This window comes from Budorcas taxicolor, chromosome 20 (assembly GCF_023091745.1).
Source record: "Budorcas taxicolor isolate Tak-1 chromosome 20, Takin1.1, whole genome shotgun sequence".
Taxonomy (NCBI): Eukaryota; Metazoa; Chordata; class Mammalia; order Artiodactyla; family Bovidae; genus Budorcas; species Budorcas taxicolor.
The window spans coordinates 45,561,378-45,577,850 of record NC_068929.1 but is presented as its reverse complement, the minus strand read 5'-3'; the positions used below and the strand labels follow the sequence as shown (position 1 = coordinate 45,577,850).

The 16,473-nt window shown below is 38.1% G+C and overlaps 1 protein-coding gene across 1 annotated transcript in view; it reads left to right on the top strand.

The window, feature by feature from the left end:
- Positions 1 to 16,473, top strand: part of LOC128065955 (cadherin-6) — a 60,037-nt gene that overhangs the window by 22,450 nt on the left and 21,114 nt on the right. The window contains exons 2-4 of the mRNA XM_052659000.1: positions 6,744 to 7,038; positions 10,487 to 10,606; positions 13,545 to 13,712. Coding sequence (XP_052514960.1) covers positions 6,744 to 7,038; positions 10,487 to 10,606; positions 13,545 to 13,712 — 583 coding nt within the window. The remainder of the gene's footprint in view (positions 1 to 6,743; positions 7,039 to 10,486; positions 10,607 to 13,544; positions 13,713 to 16,473) is intronic.

Genomic DNA, 16,473 nt, shown 5'->3' with positions numbered 1-16,473 from the left:
TTCTTTCTCCAGGGGATCTTCCCAACCCAGGAATCAAACCTGGGTCTCCTGCATTGCAGACAGACGCTTTACCATCTGAGCCACCAAGGAAGCCCTCTAAATGAGATTATCCATCTATTTTCATAGATTCAACTATTATCTATATGCCATTAATGTCCAAATCTCTATATAACCCCAGAGCAGACATTTTCTTGAGATCCAGAGTTATGGATACAGCTAATTCCCAGGCAAGTATCTTGGACAACTTACACTCAGTACTTCCCAACTGACTTAATCACCTCTCCAAACCATTCTTTTATTTATTTATTTTTGAGTTTTGTCTTAAAGATGAACAGCATGACTACTACAGTAATCTAATTAATTTAGTTGATCAGTAGGAAAGTCAGAATTCAGACACAAGCCTTTCCACCTTCAAAATCCACCTGTTGAATACTTCATATTTATGATGTAAGAGGACAGAAGGAAAAGGGGACAACAGAGGATAAGATGGTTGAATAGCATCAGTGACTCAATGGACATGAATCTGAGCAAACTCTGGGAAATAGTGAAGGACAGGGAAACCTGGCATGCTGCAGTTCATGGGGTCACAAAAGGTCGGACATGACTTAGCCTGAACAACTAAATGATGTAAGAATAATTTATTGAAGCATATCTCTGAGCTAGGTCTTCTGTTAACCATTTTACATATATTGTTTTATTAATTTTCAGAGCAACCTACCTGTAAACTAAGTATCAGTATTATTCTTATGTAGATGAGAAAAAGACCTGGAGAAATTAACTAAGTTCTCCAAAGTTATACAACTACCACACAGAATGACGTATACCCATTGCTTTCCTTTGCCCAAGATCATGCGTGCTTTGAACATTAGTACTAGTGCTCAAACGAACACTCATCAGAATTACTGGAGGGCTTCTTGAAACACAGACTGCTGAGCAACACCCTTTGAGTTTCTGATTCTGGTGGTAGATGAGGTCTGAGATTTTGCATGGCTAACTAGTTCCAACAGCCCACCACAATAATATTGGGTGGCCAAAAAGTTCATTCTCAACATCTTATAGAAAAACACAAATGAAATTTTGGCCACCCAATATTCTGCCATCAGCATTTTAACTTGTAAAAAAATCATCAGATATAAATTAGTTAACTCATACTAACCACTAACATCCCAATATAGCATTATTAAAATATGTTGATAATATAAAATTTTATTAAAAGATTTTTTACCTATCTAATCCTATGATCTCTAAAACAGAATCCACTCCTAATCCCTATCATGGACTTTGAGAAATTACTTCCAGATGTAAACTCTGTCTAACAAGCTCTTCACACAAGCTTTTTACAACATTAAGTGTAATTATTAGCATTATGTATATGTGCATTATGTCAAGATATGTATGTGTATACATATATATATTGAATTCAGTTAAGCTTCAATTTGTCCTAACTTGATTTTGTAAATTTATTCGCCCAATTTAAAATATTATTCAGTCTGTTTGGCACAAAGGTGGTCTCTCTGCTGCAAACCCAGTTTCTACACTTCAGTCCCAATCAAACATCTTTTAACCATGGCTGTTCTCTGATTCTTGTACATCTCAGCTTAGCACTCATTCCATCTCTTAAAGGGCTGCATTACTTTCTATGAGTGTGTTAGTCATAACCCAGTTTTTTATTTTAGAAAAAAAAATCACATAATTCCTTCCCCTGTTAAGGTACTTTCAGATGTGTCATGTAGGTATGCTTCTGTTTAAACTCTGCTTTCTTGTCTCAATGATGCTTAGAAAATTCAGTTTAGTTATTGACTTAGACAAGTGACTCAGAGACACATAGGTAATGAGGGGAAGGGAGCAGCATTAACTAGCTCCATAAACCACTAAAAATCTGTACAATTAGTGTCACACCTTTGAATTGCAGTCAAAATCAAGCTGGGAGGTGGTGCATATAACAGGTAAAAAGATATTGGCACTGCTTTGGTGCTGCCTGTCATGGGGTCATATCTGTAACACCAAATCCCTGCATTTACTTGTTAAGGTGCTACGCTTAAAAAAATAATGACAGAGCTTCCCTGGTGGTCTGGTGGTTAAGAATCCACCTGCCAATGCAGGGGACATCGGTTTGATCCCTGATCAAGGAAGATTCCTCATGTTGCGAGGCAATGAAGCCCTCTTGCCACAACTACTGAAGTCTGAACACCCAGGGCCCGTGCTCCACAAGAGCAGCCTCTGCAATGAGAAGCCTGTGCACCGCAACTCGAAGGTAGCCCCCACTCACTGCAACTAGAAAACTAGCAGTGAAGACCCAGGGCAAACAGAAAGTTAAATAAATAAATAATTTTTTTAACTTTATTATTTTAAAAATAATGATGATGATAAGTCAACAGAAAAACAAGCAAAGACCAAGAGCTCCTCCTGAAACAAAATCCTCCAGGTACAATAGTGAAAAGTCCAGAGAGCCCCAGACGAAATGTGGCTTTCTGAGGAAAGTGGATAATTTTTACTTGATGGTGAATCGTTAAAAGTGAACCAGATGATTAAACTTAATGGAACAGCCACATTAAACTGAAATTAGTAAAAAACATGCCTCAGGCAGCCTACAACCTTTTATTTGTTGTTGTTTAACTTCTGCCTTTTACAGTGGCCATGATGAATGACATCACAAAAGAAAAAAATCCAATTAAATTCTAAGAGCTCAATAAACCCCTAATGTCTGCTTGTCACCACCACTTTCCCTTGCACTGATGTCTTATGTTTCCTCTTCTCCCCAAGAAGAGAAAAAAAGAACTGGCCCCAGGAGGGGTTCAGCAGAGGGGGACCTGAGTAGAGAAAGAGCACACTAAGGCTTCCGGAAGTTTCTATTCTGTGCACTTCATTCGATGCAGACACTGTGCTGGAAGGGGGGTGAGGTTAAATTGTTTTATTATCATAGAATGTCTTTGTGAAGAGATGCATTTTCTGACTAGTTTTCAAATATTGATAAATCAGAAGTGCAATCTGCCGAGCAATCCCTGTTCACACTCTTAGTTGGCATCTCCACTGCCCTTTCATATTGTCCGGTGTTTGTTCTATAACTCATCAACATGGTGTCTCCTGACAGCTAAAAATAAGTTTCTGGTTACTTTTACCTGAATAAATCTTGTGACCAGATATGGTATTCACCTACTAAGTGTGCAACGATTACATATTGAAAGTGATGAAAGAACCAGTCGAGGGGAGTCTAAAATCTAGCGGAATGCAGAATATAATAAATCACATGGAAAGATAACAGTTGCCACCTGGTAGAAGAATACTGGCTTTTGATAACAGATTTTACCTCAGCGATACTGTGTGTTTGTTAAATGGGGTTTTCAAAGTCCTCCAAAAAAGTTCTCAAAGTCAAAATAAAAGCAAAAACCTGTTTATTATGAACTAAGAGCTAATCATAGTAACAGTGTCTTAATTTTGGAAGACACTTTATAAAACACATGCTTTTAGCCCATGTTTATGTAGGAATAAACATAGTCTTTGTATATAGTCTCTAAAGAGTGCTTCATGACAGCCTTGTCCTGTAGCCTCATTATCTTCATTTTCTGGTAAGGATCCTGGTGCTAGGAGGTAAATTGACTCTCCTATGATCTCACACTTGGTGAGTGAGAGGATGAGCAAGAGCCACACGTGGTTCTCCTGATGTGCTCCCTGCACTGCGCCAGGCTGCTGACCATGGCTGCCCTGGAGCCAGATCCAACGGGCAGTGACATTGCTTTCGTTACTCGTGAGTTAATGAAATAGCTTTTTAAGAGCTCTCTTCCGTCATTAGAATTTGACAATGGAGAGTTAAAACTTTCCCCAGTGGCTCTTTCTGTGTAATCAGGGTTTCAACATTTTCTTAGCATATCACCTTACTCAAATCATGGTATGCACTTGTTTTACATCTCTTATTGCGTTTGTCTCACTTCTAAGCAATTTCCTCCCCGTGTTCCCATTTATCTTGCATTATTTCTGTCAAATTGCTTTCAAGGCTACTAATTGCATGAATAATATTCTCTTCCTCAAACTCTGCTGTTAACTAGCAGTAGCTGTGTGGTGTTGGGCACAGTTTATCTCTCAAAATGAGGTCGTTGCACAGAATAATCTATAAGTCTCTTCTTGCACTCAAAGTCTAATCTGACTCTCACACGATCTGTGTGATTTGGGAAACTCTATGTACTCTAGATGGAGAAGGCAATGGCACCCCACTCCAGTACTCTTGCCTGAAAAATCCCATGCACAGAGGAGCCTGGTGGGCTACAGTCCATGGGGTCGCTAAGAGTTGGACACAACTGAGTGACTTCACTTTCATTTTTCACTTTCATGCATTGGAGAAGGAAATGGCAACCCACTCCAGTGTTCTTGCCTGGAGAATCCCAGGGACGGGGTAGCCTGGTGGGCTGCCATCTATGGGGTCGCACGGAGTTGGACACGACTGAAGCGACTTAGCAGCAGCAGCAGCAGCAGCGGCATGTACTCTAGAGCCTCAGTTTCTTGACTCTGCAATGATGCATTCAGTTAGCTCATATTTCCCAAAATGAGTTTCTTGGAAAACTGTTTTGGGGAACATCAGCATGGATCACACCCAAAAAGGATTCATAAGCAAAGAAAGTTCAGGAAAACCAGGTCAAAAACTGTAGGTACTCATAGCCTTTCTTGAGTTAATGGGCAGTGGGAGACTCCAAGAAAGAGGCAGAATATGAAGTATTTCCCAAAATTATTGGGCCACGGAACACTTTTTTCTCAGCATTTTGTATAAATTATATTCCATGGGACATAGTTATATAAAGTCTGGATTACATGTTTTTAAGTCCCCCTTTGGCCCGAAGATTCTATTTTCAAATATGTTTGTAGAAGTTGCTCTGAATATTCCATGCAGTGTTAAAGAGAACACAGAGTTGGTTTGCCTGTTGCTGGTGTTGCCATTACTATTGTAACATAGCTGATGCTCCACTTACACAGAGTTGAAATAAGGTAGAGATTGTTACCAAGCAGAAATTGGGTCTGCTCAACTGCTAAACAGCAAAGCCAATCTACTGACGCCAGGTTGTAACAAAGGAAAGTACAGCATATATTGTAGGCACCAAGCAAGGAGAATGGGCAGCTCATGCTCAAAAGACCCAGATTCCCTGATAGCTTTCAGGAGAGGGTTTTTAAAGGCAACATTTGGCATGAAAATTGCTGCTTACAGACCTTCTGACTGGTTGATGGTAAGGTAACAGGGTAATGTTTCAGGAATCATAATTATCTACCTTCTGGTTTCAAACAATCTGGGGTCTACATGCTTGTGGTAGCATGTAAATCACCATCCTCCACCTTGTGTGGGGGGCTTAGTTCCTGCAGAACTCAAAATATTTGTCAGATTGTTATGTATATCTCTTAGGACTGTGTATAACTAGGACTATGTCTTATCACTGAATGATTTGCTTTTCCTTTGTTTGTGCATTCCCTCACTTCCCTAATTAGTAACTGCTTGAGTCTGCTCTTTGGAACTCAGGCAAGGCCCAGGAGACTAAAGCCTTTTTCTACAAACAAGAAAGAAGAAACATAGAAGGGCTTTTATACCCAAGAGGACCTCACAGTGTCCTCACAGGTTTCAAGATTAGCAGCCTTCCTATGAACGCTAACCTTTCTGTATGTATACTTACAACTGAAGTCTGAAAAAAGTTCTTGATAAAAAGCACTTTTTGAAAAAATTTGTGAAGAGCCTTAGATTATCAGAAGACCTGTGAGACAGTGCCCAAAGTCTTGCTGAGGTGGGAAAAAGGGAACTAAAGAAACAGCAGGGAAGTCAACACAGTGGAAATGAAATTCAGAATAAGTAACATGGGCTACATTTTCAAGTTAAGATCATCCTCTTCACTTCAGTTGTGTCTTTATGTTCATTAGCTCAACCCTTTACCCAGACCCATTTCACTGGCTGTTTATCTTATCAGAGCCTCTGCTTGATTGCCTTCAGGGGCAGAGAACCAACTACTTCATAAGGCAGATTATTCAATTTTAGGCTAAGTTTTAGAAGGTCCTTTCCCATATTAAACTAAAATATGTGTTAAATATTATTATTCCAAGTGACCATATAAATTACCTAGCTGGTGGGGATTCAAGGCATTGTCCCTGGCAGTACTTAAGATTTTTTTTTTTTTTTCAAACACTCTGAGTTGAATTTCATAAATAAATAAATTTCACGATTCCTAGAAAATTGACTATAATCTCCATGATATTAAAATAAAAAAAATTGACTAGCTTCCCTAAATTCACCAAGATGGCAAAGTGTAGATGCAGAATGTACTCTCTGATTAAAAAATCCAAAATCTTTTTCTTAACAATGTATTGCTTCTATAGTGAGTATGTGTACATAAAAGTGAGGGGGTGGCTGTATTAATAGAATCTGAAAGCTGTAGTGAAAATAGAGAAATAGTGAAAATTGTTCTGTTCCAGCCAGGCTACGATGTGTCCTTGGGCATTTTTCTATTGTTCTGGCCTGTAGTTTTTGATTCTTCAAAATGAACATTACTAAATTTTACACGAGTTCCAGTTCTGGAAATTTCTGTGATTATAAGGAAACATGCTCATTAACAAATGGCATTTACTATTGAGGATTTCAGTAAACAGTAAAAGAAAAAAAATCTGCAACCCTTAGAAAGACTTGAATGAAAATTAACATAGCATTGCGTCATAAAGACAAACGGTTTAGGATCACATGCTTGACTTTTACTTTCTTTAATTTTTTTTTCCTACACTAGTTACATTCAGACCAGGATAGAGGAGATGGATCACTTAAATATATCCTTTCAGGAGATGGAGCAGGAGATCTCTTCATTATCAATGAAAACACAGGGGACATACAGGCCACAAAGAGGCTGGACAGGGAAGAAAAACCTGTTTACATACTTCGAGCTCAGGCTATAAACAGAAAAACAGGGAGACCCGTGGAGCCCGAGTCTGAATTCATCATCAAGATCCATGACATCAACGACAATGAACCAATATTCACCAAGGAGGTTTACACGGCCACTGTTCCCGAAATGTCTGATGTCGGTAAGTGAGATGTGATTCAATTGTTTCCTCTAGTACATCAACTGAATCAGGAATCCTATGAGTGAAATTTGCTGAACTGAATGAACTTGGATGCTACATTCTAGATGCACTGTGTTTCAAACAATCCATTTAGGTCCTGTTTATAAGTGGACTAGTGTCTCCTAAGATTAGTCTTATTATTTTAAGAAAACAACATTTCCTCTAGTGATTAGGGAATGAAAAGTGGCAGAGTGAGAAGGGCAGGGAGAAGGAGAGATCATTTCATCTGTTTCCTCTCTCACTCTAAATGCCCACTTTATTGCTTGATATCCTCTGTATTTCTCTTAGCCCATAGTAGAATTGGGCATTAGGTAAGGATCTCCCCAGTGGAAAACAAAAGCCCTGAGTTTACAGTTCAGACTGAAGAGTAATTATATTTGAGAAAGAGACTCAAAGAAAACTTTTTTAAAAAATCCATCAATAATACACAGATGGTGTCTATGGGATATATTCTTTATTAAGTGGTGAAAATTGAGACTTTCATGACAATAATATGGTAAGTTAATACTCTGTGCAAAATTCTACTATCAATTTTAATGTGTGCATTTAGTTTGCTTAGATTGGGAAAAATGTGAATTTTTCTTAAATTAAGAAAAAAATCCTACTGACATCATTGTTAACCACATTAAAACACTTCAGGAGAGACAGTGACAAATTTTCAACTACTTGTGTAAAGGGTTATTTTAAGTTTCACTCGGTGTCAAGTTCAAAAGGGCTAGATTACATAATAAAAACATTTCCATCATTCTGTGAGTCAGATATCAAGGATATTTCAGTTCACAGTTCCAAGACTTGAACAATAGCTAATCTACAGAAATGATTATAAAACATCCAAATGTTTCTCATGAAGAAGTGGCTCATCTCATTACTTGAAGTCACTTTGTTTTGTTAGAAAAATCACAAATCATCACCAAAGTGGAGGATTAGAATTCTTTTAAACAGAAGATTTGTTAGGAAAAAAATATTTTTCCTCCAGGTGGTAAAAGGCAAAAAGAATTAATGAAAGACTGTCTGGTCATCAGCACCATGTAGAGCAGCTATAGCCAGATGTGAAAAGTGTGGCTGTACAATATAAGGGGCACCATTTGCTTCTGAAGCCATTATAGAGTTAAATATGTTTTATAAATATTTGGGTGGTAGCTGGCAATAACAGGTCTTGAGGAAAAGAAGGCTTTTTCCAATTTGCACAGAGGCACAGTTGTGTTGATATTCATCATTATCATAAATTAACATGGCATTATTGTGATAATAAAGGCATCCTAAAGGAATCACATAAAGGTAGTGGGACAGCAACAAGGTGGTATAAATGGACTTTGGTATCAAATGGACCGGAGTTTGAAACTATCACTACTAATAAGCAACCATGTAGCCTTAGGTAAATAAACGACTTGATGTCTCTGACCCTCCAGTTTCATATTTATAAAAAAGAAATAATAAACATCAACTCCTAAATCCTTACCATAAGAATGAAAGGGAAAAACAAGTGCACAGCCCCAAGTACCACATCAGCAACTAATAGGCAGTCAAAATATCCAGATAATCATATTCTAATAGCAATCAAGTTGTGCATTGATGTCAAGTAAGAACATAGGTGTTTATTGACTTCTACTATTAATTCTCACTCTAAAATCTTATGCTTTCATTCTTCCCTCATTCCTTGCTAAATTACAAGGATGGATGCTCTATCTCATGCATCAACATCCAAGAGTATGCCACCCTAAGATAGTATAGTGTATTAGTTCAATAAATGGAATTGGTTAGATATTATAAAAGTAGGGTGAAAATTCCAGTATTCCCTAACTGTGACTTCCCTACCCTGTTCATGGACAGGAGAATTCTATCACTATGTTTACTCTGTCTAATATGAATACCAAAAATCATCCACAAAATGATGTTACTCAGAGGGTCTTACCTTTTTAGGAAGTCACAGACCCCTTTCAGAATCAGATAAAATCTATGGCATTTCTCCACTGTGTTATATCCATTTAGGCATACACATAAAAATTTGCATGGAATTTCATGGAGATTAGGGCTGCTGTCTATGGGGTCTCACAGAGTCGGACATGACTAAAGCGACTTAGCAGCAGCAGCAGGGGTACTTTGAAGGTTGGTCTCTAAAATAAGAATGCCAATCTGAAACAACATAGCTTTCTTTATACATTTAATTATAATCATCTTTGGGGATTATAAATTCCAGATGTGTATTCTCCACTATTCCAATTAATTCTTTACTTAATCCAAAAATACTTCTCTTAACGTTCAAGAGAAGGTCTTTCAACCTCTTAGATTCTATCAGATAGATTTATCACCTAGGATGCTTTTATTTATAAGTAACAGAAAACTTAGTTCAAAATACTTTAAACAATGAAAGTATTTATTGGCCACATTAAGTCTAAAAGCAAAGTGGACTTTGAACATAGTTTGATTTGGATTCTAGCTATTTCTCTGTAATTTTGTCCTATTCAGCTTTGTCCTCGGAATGGCATTGCCAAAATCACAAAATAGCTGCTGCATTTTCAGGCTCCACATCAGCACGTTACATTCAGGGAGCAAAAGCACCTACGATGCAACAAATTTTCAGCAAAATCACAAATGGCCCTCCAACTGAACAATACCTAAATTAATCCTTGTAGAGAAAGTAGTACAAGATGCCAATAGATTTAGGCCTAGACAACTTGAAGGAATCACTGTAGCAAAAACCCAATCAAATTTCACGCTTGGAGATGGATTGGAATCAGTTCCACCCAAAGTCATGATCATTCCCATGCTCCCCTTTAATTTAATCCTTGTTGTTTTTAGTCACTAATGGGAAGTGAATGTCGCTCAGTCATTTCTGACCTTTGCGACCTCATGGACTGTAGCCCACCAGGCTCTTCTGTTCATAGGAATTCTCCAGGCAAGAATACAGCAGATGGGTAGCCATTCCCTTCTCCAGGGGATCGTCTCAACCCTGGAATCAAACCCAGGTCTCCTGCATTGCAAGCAGATTCTTTACCAGCTGAGCGACCATATCCAATTCTTTTGCAGCCCCATGAACTGTAGCCTGCCAGTCTTCTCTGTCCATGGGATTTCCTAGGCAAGAATACTGGAGTGGGTTGCCATTTCCTTCTCTGAGGAATGATCCCAACCCAGATATCGAACCTATGTCCCCTGAATTACAGGCGGATTCTTTACCACTGAGTCACCTGGGAAGCCCAATTTAATCCTTTCAATATTTATGAATGTTGCTCTCATTCCTTCAGAATAAGAAATCCAAGGTTTTTTAGCCTAGCATCCTACTGTGGTTCTCCACTCCCTTGCCATGATAGTTTTGTATAGACATATGATTGTGCTTTTTCCTAATGTGTGGGTATCAAGGATCCATAATGAACCCTTAATTTATTTTCAATTCATGTTTCTTTCATTACAGGCACATTTGTTGTCCAAGTCACTGCAACTGATGCTGATGATCCAACCTACGGAAACAGTGCTAAAGTTGTCTATAGCATCCTACAGGGGCAGCCTTATTTTTCAGTTGAATCAGAAACAGGTTAGAATTCCTCTTACATCTTCTTTTTAAGATATGTAATTTTAATTGACATGCTCAGCTGAGCTAGCAATTTTTAATAAAAATAATCAGTGTGATTGAATTTTCTTAGATTCATCTCCAAGCACCAGTGACATATTTGTAAACATGACATCCAGATCATTTTAATCAAGAAATCTGACAATGGATCTTTCATATACTGTGTTTATACAAGGGAGATTTGGAAAAATTACACATTACCTTATTATTTCCTTCAGTTTGAGATAAAACTAAAAGGCCAACCCCTTTTGATAGCTAAGATGGTTGTTTGCACATATTCTGATTCTTCTTTTTCTAGTTACTTAGTAGGATTGCATCTCTCTACCTTACTGGAAAGCTAGATGTAGCCATGTGATTTATTTGGGGCAATAAAATGTGGTAGTCATGAGTCATTTCCAAGCAAAACTTTTAGACCTGGTGCAAAATCCACCATTTTCCCTCCCACTTGCCACAGTGATCATGGATGGAAACCAGTATCAAGTGAGTCTTCAGCCTGAATGTCTAAAGGTTATCATGAGCAGATGTTCTTTCTGGCCTACCCAGAGCACTTTAGTTTTGTTAAGCCACTGAGATTTTACTTTGTTGGTTGGCACATTGTCTAGCTTATCTTAACTGATACTACCCTTAAAAAAAATGGATTGCCTTAACTCTTTTTTCCACATCTCAGTTTTCTGCACTTTCTCCACAAAGTAGCATACTATCTACGATGAATTGTGTTTTAATATATACCACTTGTACGGTATGGTAACATTGGCTTAAAACTCAACATTCAGAAAACTAAGATCATGGCATCCGGTCCTGTCACTTCATGGCAAATAGATGGGAAAATAATAGAAACAGTGACAGACTTTATTTTCTCGGGCTCCAGAATCACTGCAGATGGTGACTGCAGCCATGAAATTAAAAGATGCTTGCTCCTTGGAAGAAAAGCTATGACCAACTTAGACAGCATATTAAAAAGCAGAGACATTACTTTACCAACGAAGGTCCATCTAGTCAAAGCTATGGTTTTTCCAGTAGTCATGTATGGATGTGAGAGTTGGACTATAACAAAAGCTGAGTGCTGAAGAATTGATTCTTTTGAACTGTGGTGTTGGAGAAGACTCTTGAGAGTCTCTTGGTCTGCAAGGAGATCCAACCAGTCAATCCTAAAGGAAATCAGCCCTGAATATTCATTGGAAAGACTGATGCTGAAGCTGAAACTCCAATACTTTGGCCACTTGATGTGAAGAACTGACTCATTGGAAAAGACCCTGATGCTGGGAAAGATTGAAGGTGGGAGGAGAAGGGGATGACAGAGGATGAGATGGTTGGATGGCATCACTGACTCAATGGACATGAGTTTGAGTAAGCTCCAGGAGTTGGTGATGGACACAGGTGGCCTGGCGTGCTGCAGTCCATGGGGTCACAAAGAGTCAGTCACGACCAAGCAACTGAACTGAACTGAACTTGTACTGTATAGTAAATTCCACAAGTATTTTTGCTATCGTGTTGAGTCAAGTTCCTTTTACACAATTTTCAAGCTTCCATTATTGTTTGGATGTCAAAACCTTTCTAAGTTACTATATCTAGTTTGAAATCAATGTAAGAGGTACAATGAACTTGGAAAGAATCCCAAGGAGAAAGAAAATGTTGAGTTTAGAGACAATGAGGATGACAAATTAAATTATTCAACTTAAAGGACAAAAGGCTAAGGTGATCTCCTGTATTTAAATAGAGAAGTACTATTATTTGGAGAATAGAAAGCAGTTTCACTTTTACCGGAGCCAGCACTATAGGAATAAAATTGACCTGTTGTCTGAGGTATTCTGTTAAAAATAAAGAAAGATATTTTCAGTTTCATCAGTCATTAAGCACCAGAATGTGCCACCAGAGAAGGTTATAAAGACTTCATCAGTGATTTTTGAAAGAATGTGGTTAATTTAAGCCTAAGCCTTACGCAGAAAGTAGACGAAATTTTAGAAGTTCTTTAAGCTAATTATTTTATAACTACCTAACAATAGAGATAATTTTTATCTAGCTGAAGAGTGTTGGTCACTGCTAGGACCTGTTGAACTAAAGCTTACCTCAGCTTTAGGGAAAAGATTCTCTAGAATCATACAAGATGATTATTATGAGAGAACCAATACTGTTTTCACAAGACTATAGTTCTGTGGTTTAGAAGATCCTCAGAACATTCATTATGGTGGGTATATTTGATGAGGAATCAGTCAATTCAGTAAAGTGAAACTCAAGAGTCAGGGCGAGTATACGCACATACATATGTATGCTCAGTCATGTCCAGCTCTTCTTGACCCCATGGACTGCAGCTCGTCAGACTCCCCATCCTTGGAATTTCCCAGGCAAGAATACTAGAGTGAGTTGCCACTTCCTCCTCCAGTGGGTCTACCCATCCAGGGATCAAACCCACGTCTTATGCATCAGCAGGCAGATTCTTTACCCCGCTAGCCATTAGGGAAGTCTTTTCAAGTATACCTGACTTTCTTAACAATTTCCTCATAATACACCTAATTGTCTTTTATTCTACTGTGGCATAGTAGTATACTACTGTACCACATGCCAAGTTACGTTTTGCTGTGTCATCTTATCACACTTAACAGTTATACAACTTACCGTCTGCATTACTGACGGATGTAATTTACATTCGTTTTCATTCTTCTTGCATTACAGGTGAATGAGTGTGTGTGTGTGTGTATGTTTTAATGTATCTGCCTCCCCTATGTGGTTTTAGTTTCCTTCAGTACAAAGGTCATCTATAATCAGTCATCTTTATGGTCACCCATGACATCTGCACTGTGTTAGGCACATTGTGGGTGGCAATCTGTGTTTGTTTGCATAAATAAATAATTTTAGAAAGTATTTTTACTACATCCTTTTCCATTTCTGAATTTCATACCCACAGGTATCATCAAGACAGCCTTGCTCAACATGGATCGAGAAAACAGGGAGCAGTACCAAGTGGTGATTCAAGCCAAGGATATGGGCGGCCAGATGGGAGGATTATCTGGAACTACCACGGTGAACATCACGCTGACTGACGTCAATGACAACCCTCCTCGGTTTCCCCAGAGTAGGAACATTTGATTGAATGACTTTCTCCAGGGAACTTTTGTACAACTGTGACTTTAAGAATGATATTTATTTTTTCTTATTGTTATTAATTGCCAGAGTTAGTGAACTTAGTAAGAACTGGCACATTTATTAAAAATGAGCTGACAGTACTGATGCTCAGTAGATGTAAACGTTTATCAGTAATTAGCTAAAGAGTTGTCTGATATGTCTGCTATTATAAAAGCAATATCATTGTTTTATTTTTCTTTATTAATAAGACTACCACAGGCATAAATATGCTTGTGCAGAACATATGTTTATAAGCATGCTGCTATTTGTTAGGAAAAAATCAACTGTATATTTTGTGAATTTAATCAGGCATATAATCTCCTTTAAGTCTTTGCAAGGGGAGGATTTATCATTTTACTGTTTCTAAAAATAAAACTGTAGAAATAACTATGTACTTAAACCATTTGTACTCATAAATAGTTTTCCACATTATGGTTAACTGAGATACCAAAAGTCATCTCTAAAATCTTTAACAATCATGATTAGATAAGAAGGAAGATGAAGGAAGATAAGTGCCCACTCTTAAAGCAATCACTTGACCTTTTCACTTATAGACCTCAGTAGATACTGGTTTTCATGTCATTTTTCTTCCAACATCAAAATTCCTTTCTGACCACAAGTGAAAGTCACTCACTCGTGTCCAACTCTTTGCAACCCCATGGACTACACAGTCCATGGAATTCTCCAGGCCAGAACACTGGAGTGGGTACTTTCCCCTTCTCCAGGGGATCTTCCCAACCCAGGGATTGAATCCAGGTCTCCTGCATTGCAGGCAGATTCTTTACTGTCTGAGCCACTGGAGAAAACTATTTAATACCTGAATCCCTTCTTCTAGGAGAAAATGATTGCCCATCATTAAGTACAAAACCCACTTACTCAAATGTGGCTGTTTTTTTAAAGCCAGCCAACTGCTTAAGAGCTTCTATTATAATGGTGATACACACGGATCAACAAGAAATACTTGTATTTTCTTTACATTTAAAAAAAAATAATTTATTTTTTATTGAAGGATAATTGCTTTACAGAATTTTGTTTTCTATCAAACCTCAACATGAACCAGTCATAGATATACATATATTCCCTCCCTTTTGAACCTCCCTCCCATCTTCCTCCCCATCCCACCCCTCTAGGTTGATACAGAACCCCTGTTTGAGTTTCCTGAGTCATACAGCAAATTCCCATTGGCTATCTATTTTACATATGGTAATGTAAGTTTCCATGTATCCACTTCATTAGAACGGACTCAAATGTGTTCCTTTTTATGGCTGAGTAATAGTCCATTGTGTTATGTATCACAGCTTCTTTATCCATTCAGCTGTGGATGGACATCTAGGTTGCTTCCATGTTCTAGCTATTGTAAATAGTGCTTCAGTGAACAATGGGATACACGTGTCTTTTTCAGTTTTGGTTTCCCCAGGGTATATGCCTACAAATGGGATTGCTAGGTCATATGGTGGTTTTATTCCTAGTTTTTTAAAGGAATCTCCATACCATCTACTTTTTTCAAGTATTTAATCATAGTTACTAAATGTAAAAACAGAATAGCTAACTGATTTCTGATTTAACGGGCAGAAGAAAGTTTTTATGAACCCTAAAACATCCATTCAGGAGCCTGACATGAAAAATCAGGATCACCAGCACTTTCTCCCAAACCCTCTTTTCTATGTGGGGATGGCTTGCGGAAGGCTAGCGGGAGGATTTACCCATACCTCATTACCAGGGGACTTGCCCCTCTCCACTCTCTCCGAGAATAAACTGTGCTCATTTCTGTATAATGTCCCAAGGCGAGGGATAGGAGAATACAGGAAGGGATTGGAGGCACCCAAGTATACTTCCACTTCCCTCATGATAAAACTGGCCTCTTTTATCATCTTATCAAGAATGAGCTCAATATTTAGTGAATTAAATATTATTAAAGTATTATATTTTTGTGGGCTTCCCTGATAGCTCAGTTGGTAAAGAATTTGCTTGCAATGTGGGAGACCTGGGTTTGATCTCTGGCTTGGGAAGATCCTCTGGAGAAGGGAAAGGCTACCCACTCCAGTATTCTGGCCTGGAGAATTCCATGGTCTGCATAGTCCATGGGGTCACAGAGAGTCGAAACGACTGAGCAACTTTCACACTTTAGTAGTATCAGAGTGCAAATTTCCTTTCCAAGGCAATTTGTGTAAATTGTGGGTAAAATGTAATGTGTGAGAGTAGAATAACTTTTGTTTTTGCTATTTTGGGGTGGAGAAGAGGTGCTCAAGGACAGGCTAGCCTGGCATACCTAAATTGAAACTCACAAGTAGTCTCCTTTGACTAATTTTCCAACATGAAGATGTAAGAAAAATGTATATCTATATAACAGAGTTTTTAATTAGTGGTATAAATACAAGAATGGGAGAGATCCATGTATAAAAAAGACACTAATATTTAAAGGAAAGAAAATCAGTCAAACCTAGAAAAATTTCAGAGCTTTATTCCTCAATGTATTTATCTATATCCTTTACTGCAACTAAACCAGCTCCACATATGAGTGAAGGCATCTCATCTCTATTTGGATACATTCTCTGAAGTGCTGTAATTTGTTTTCACCTTCAGTTACTATTAGCAATGACAGAAAGAACTCTTAAAGAGTTCCTAGCAACTGGCTTAAAGTCACAGCTCAGGTTAAATTCTTTTCTATTCTTTCTGCTAGATTACAGCACCCTCCTCTAACAGTTCAGGCT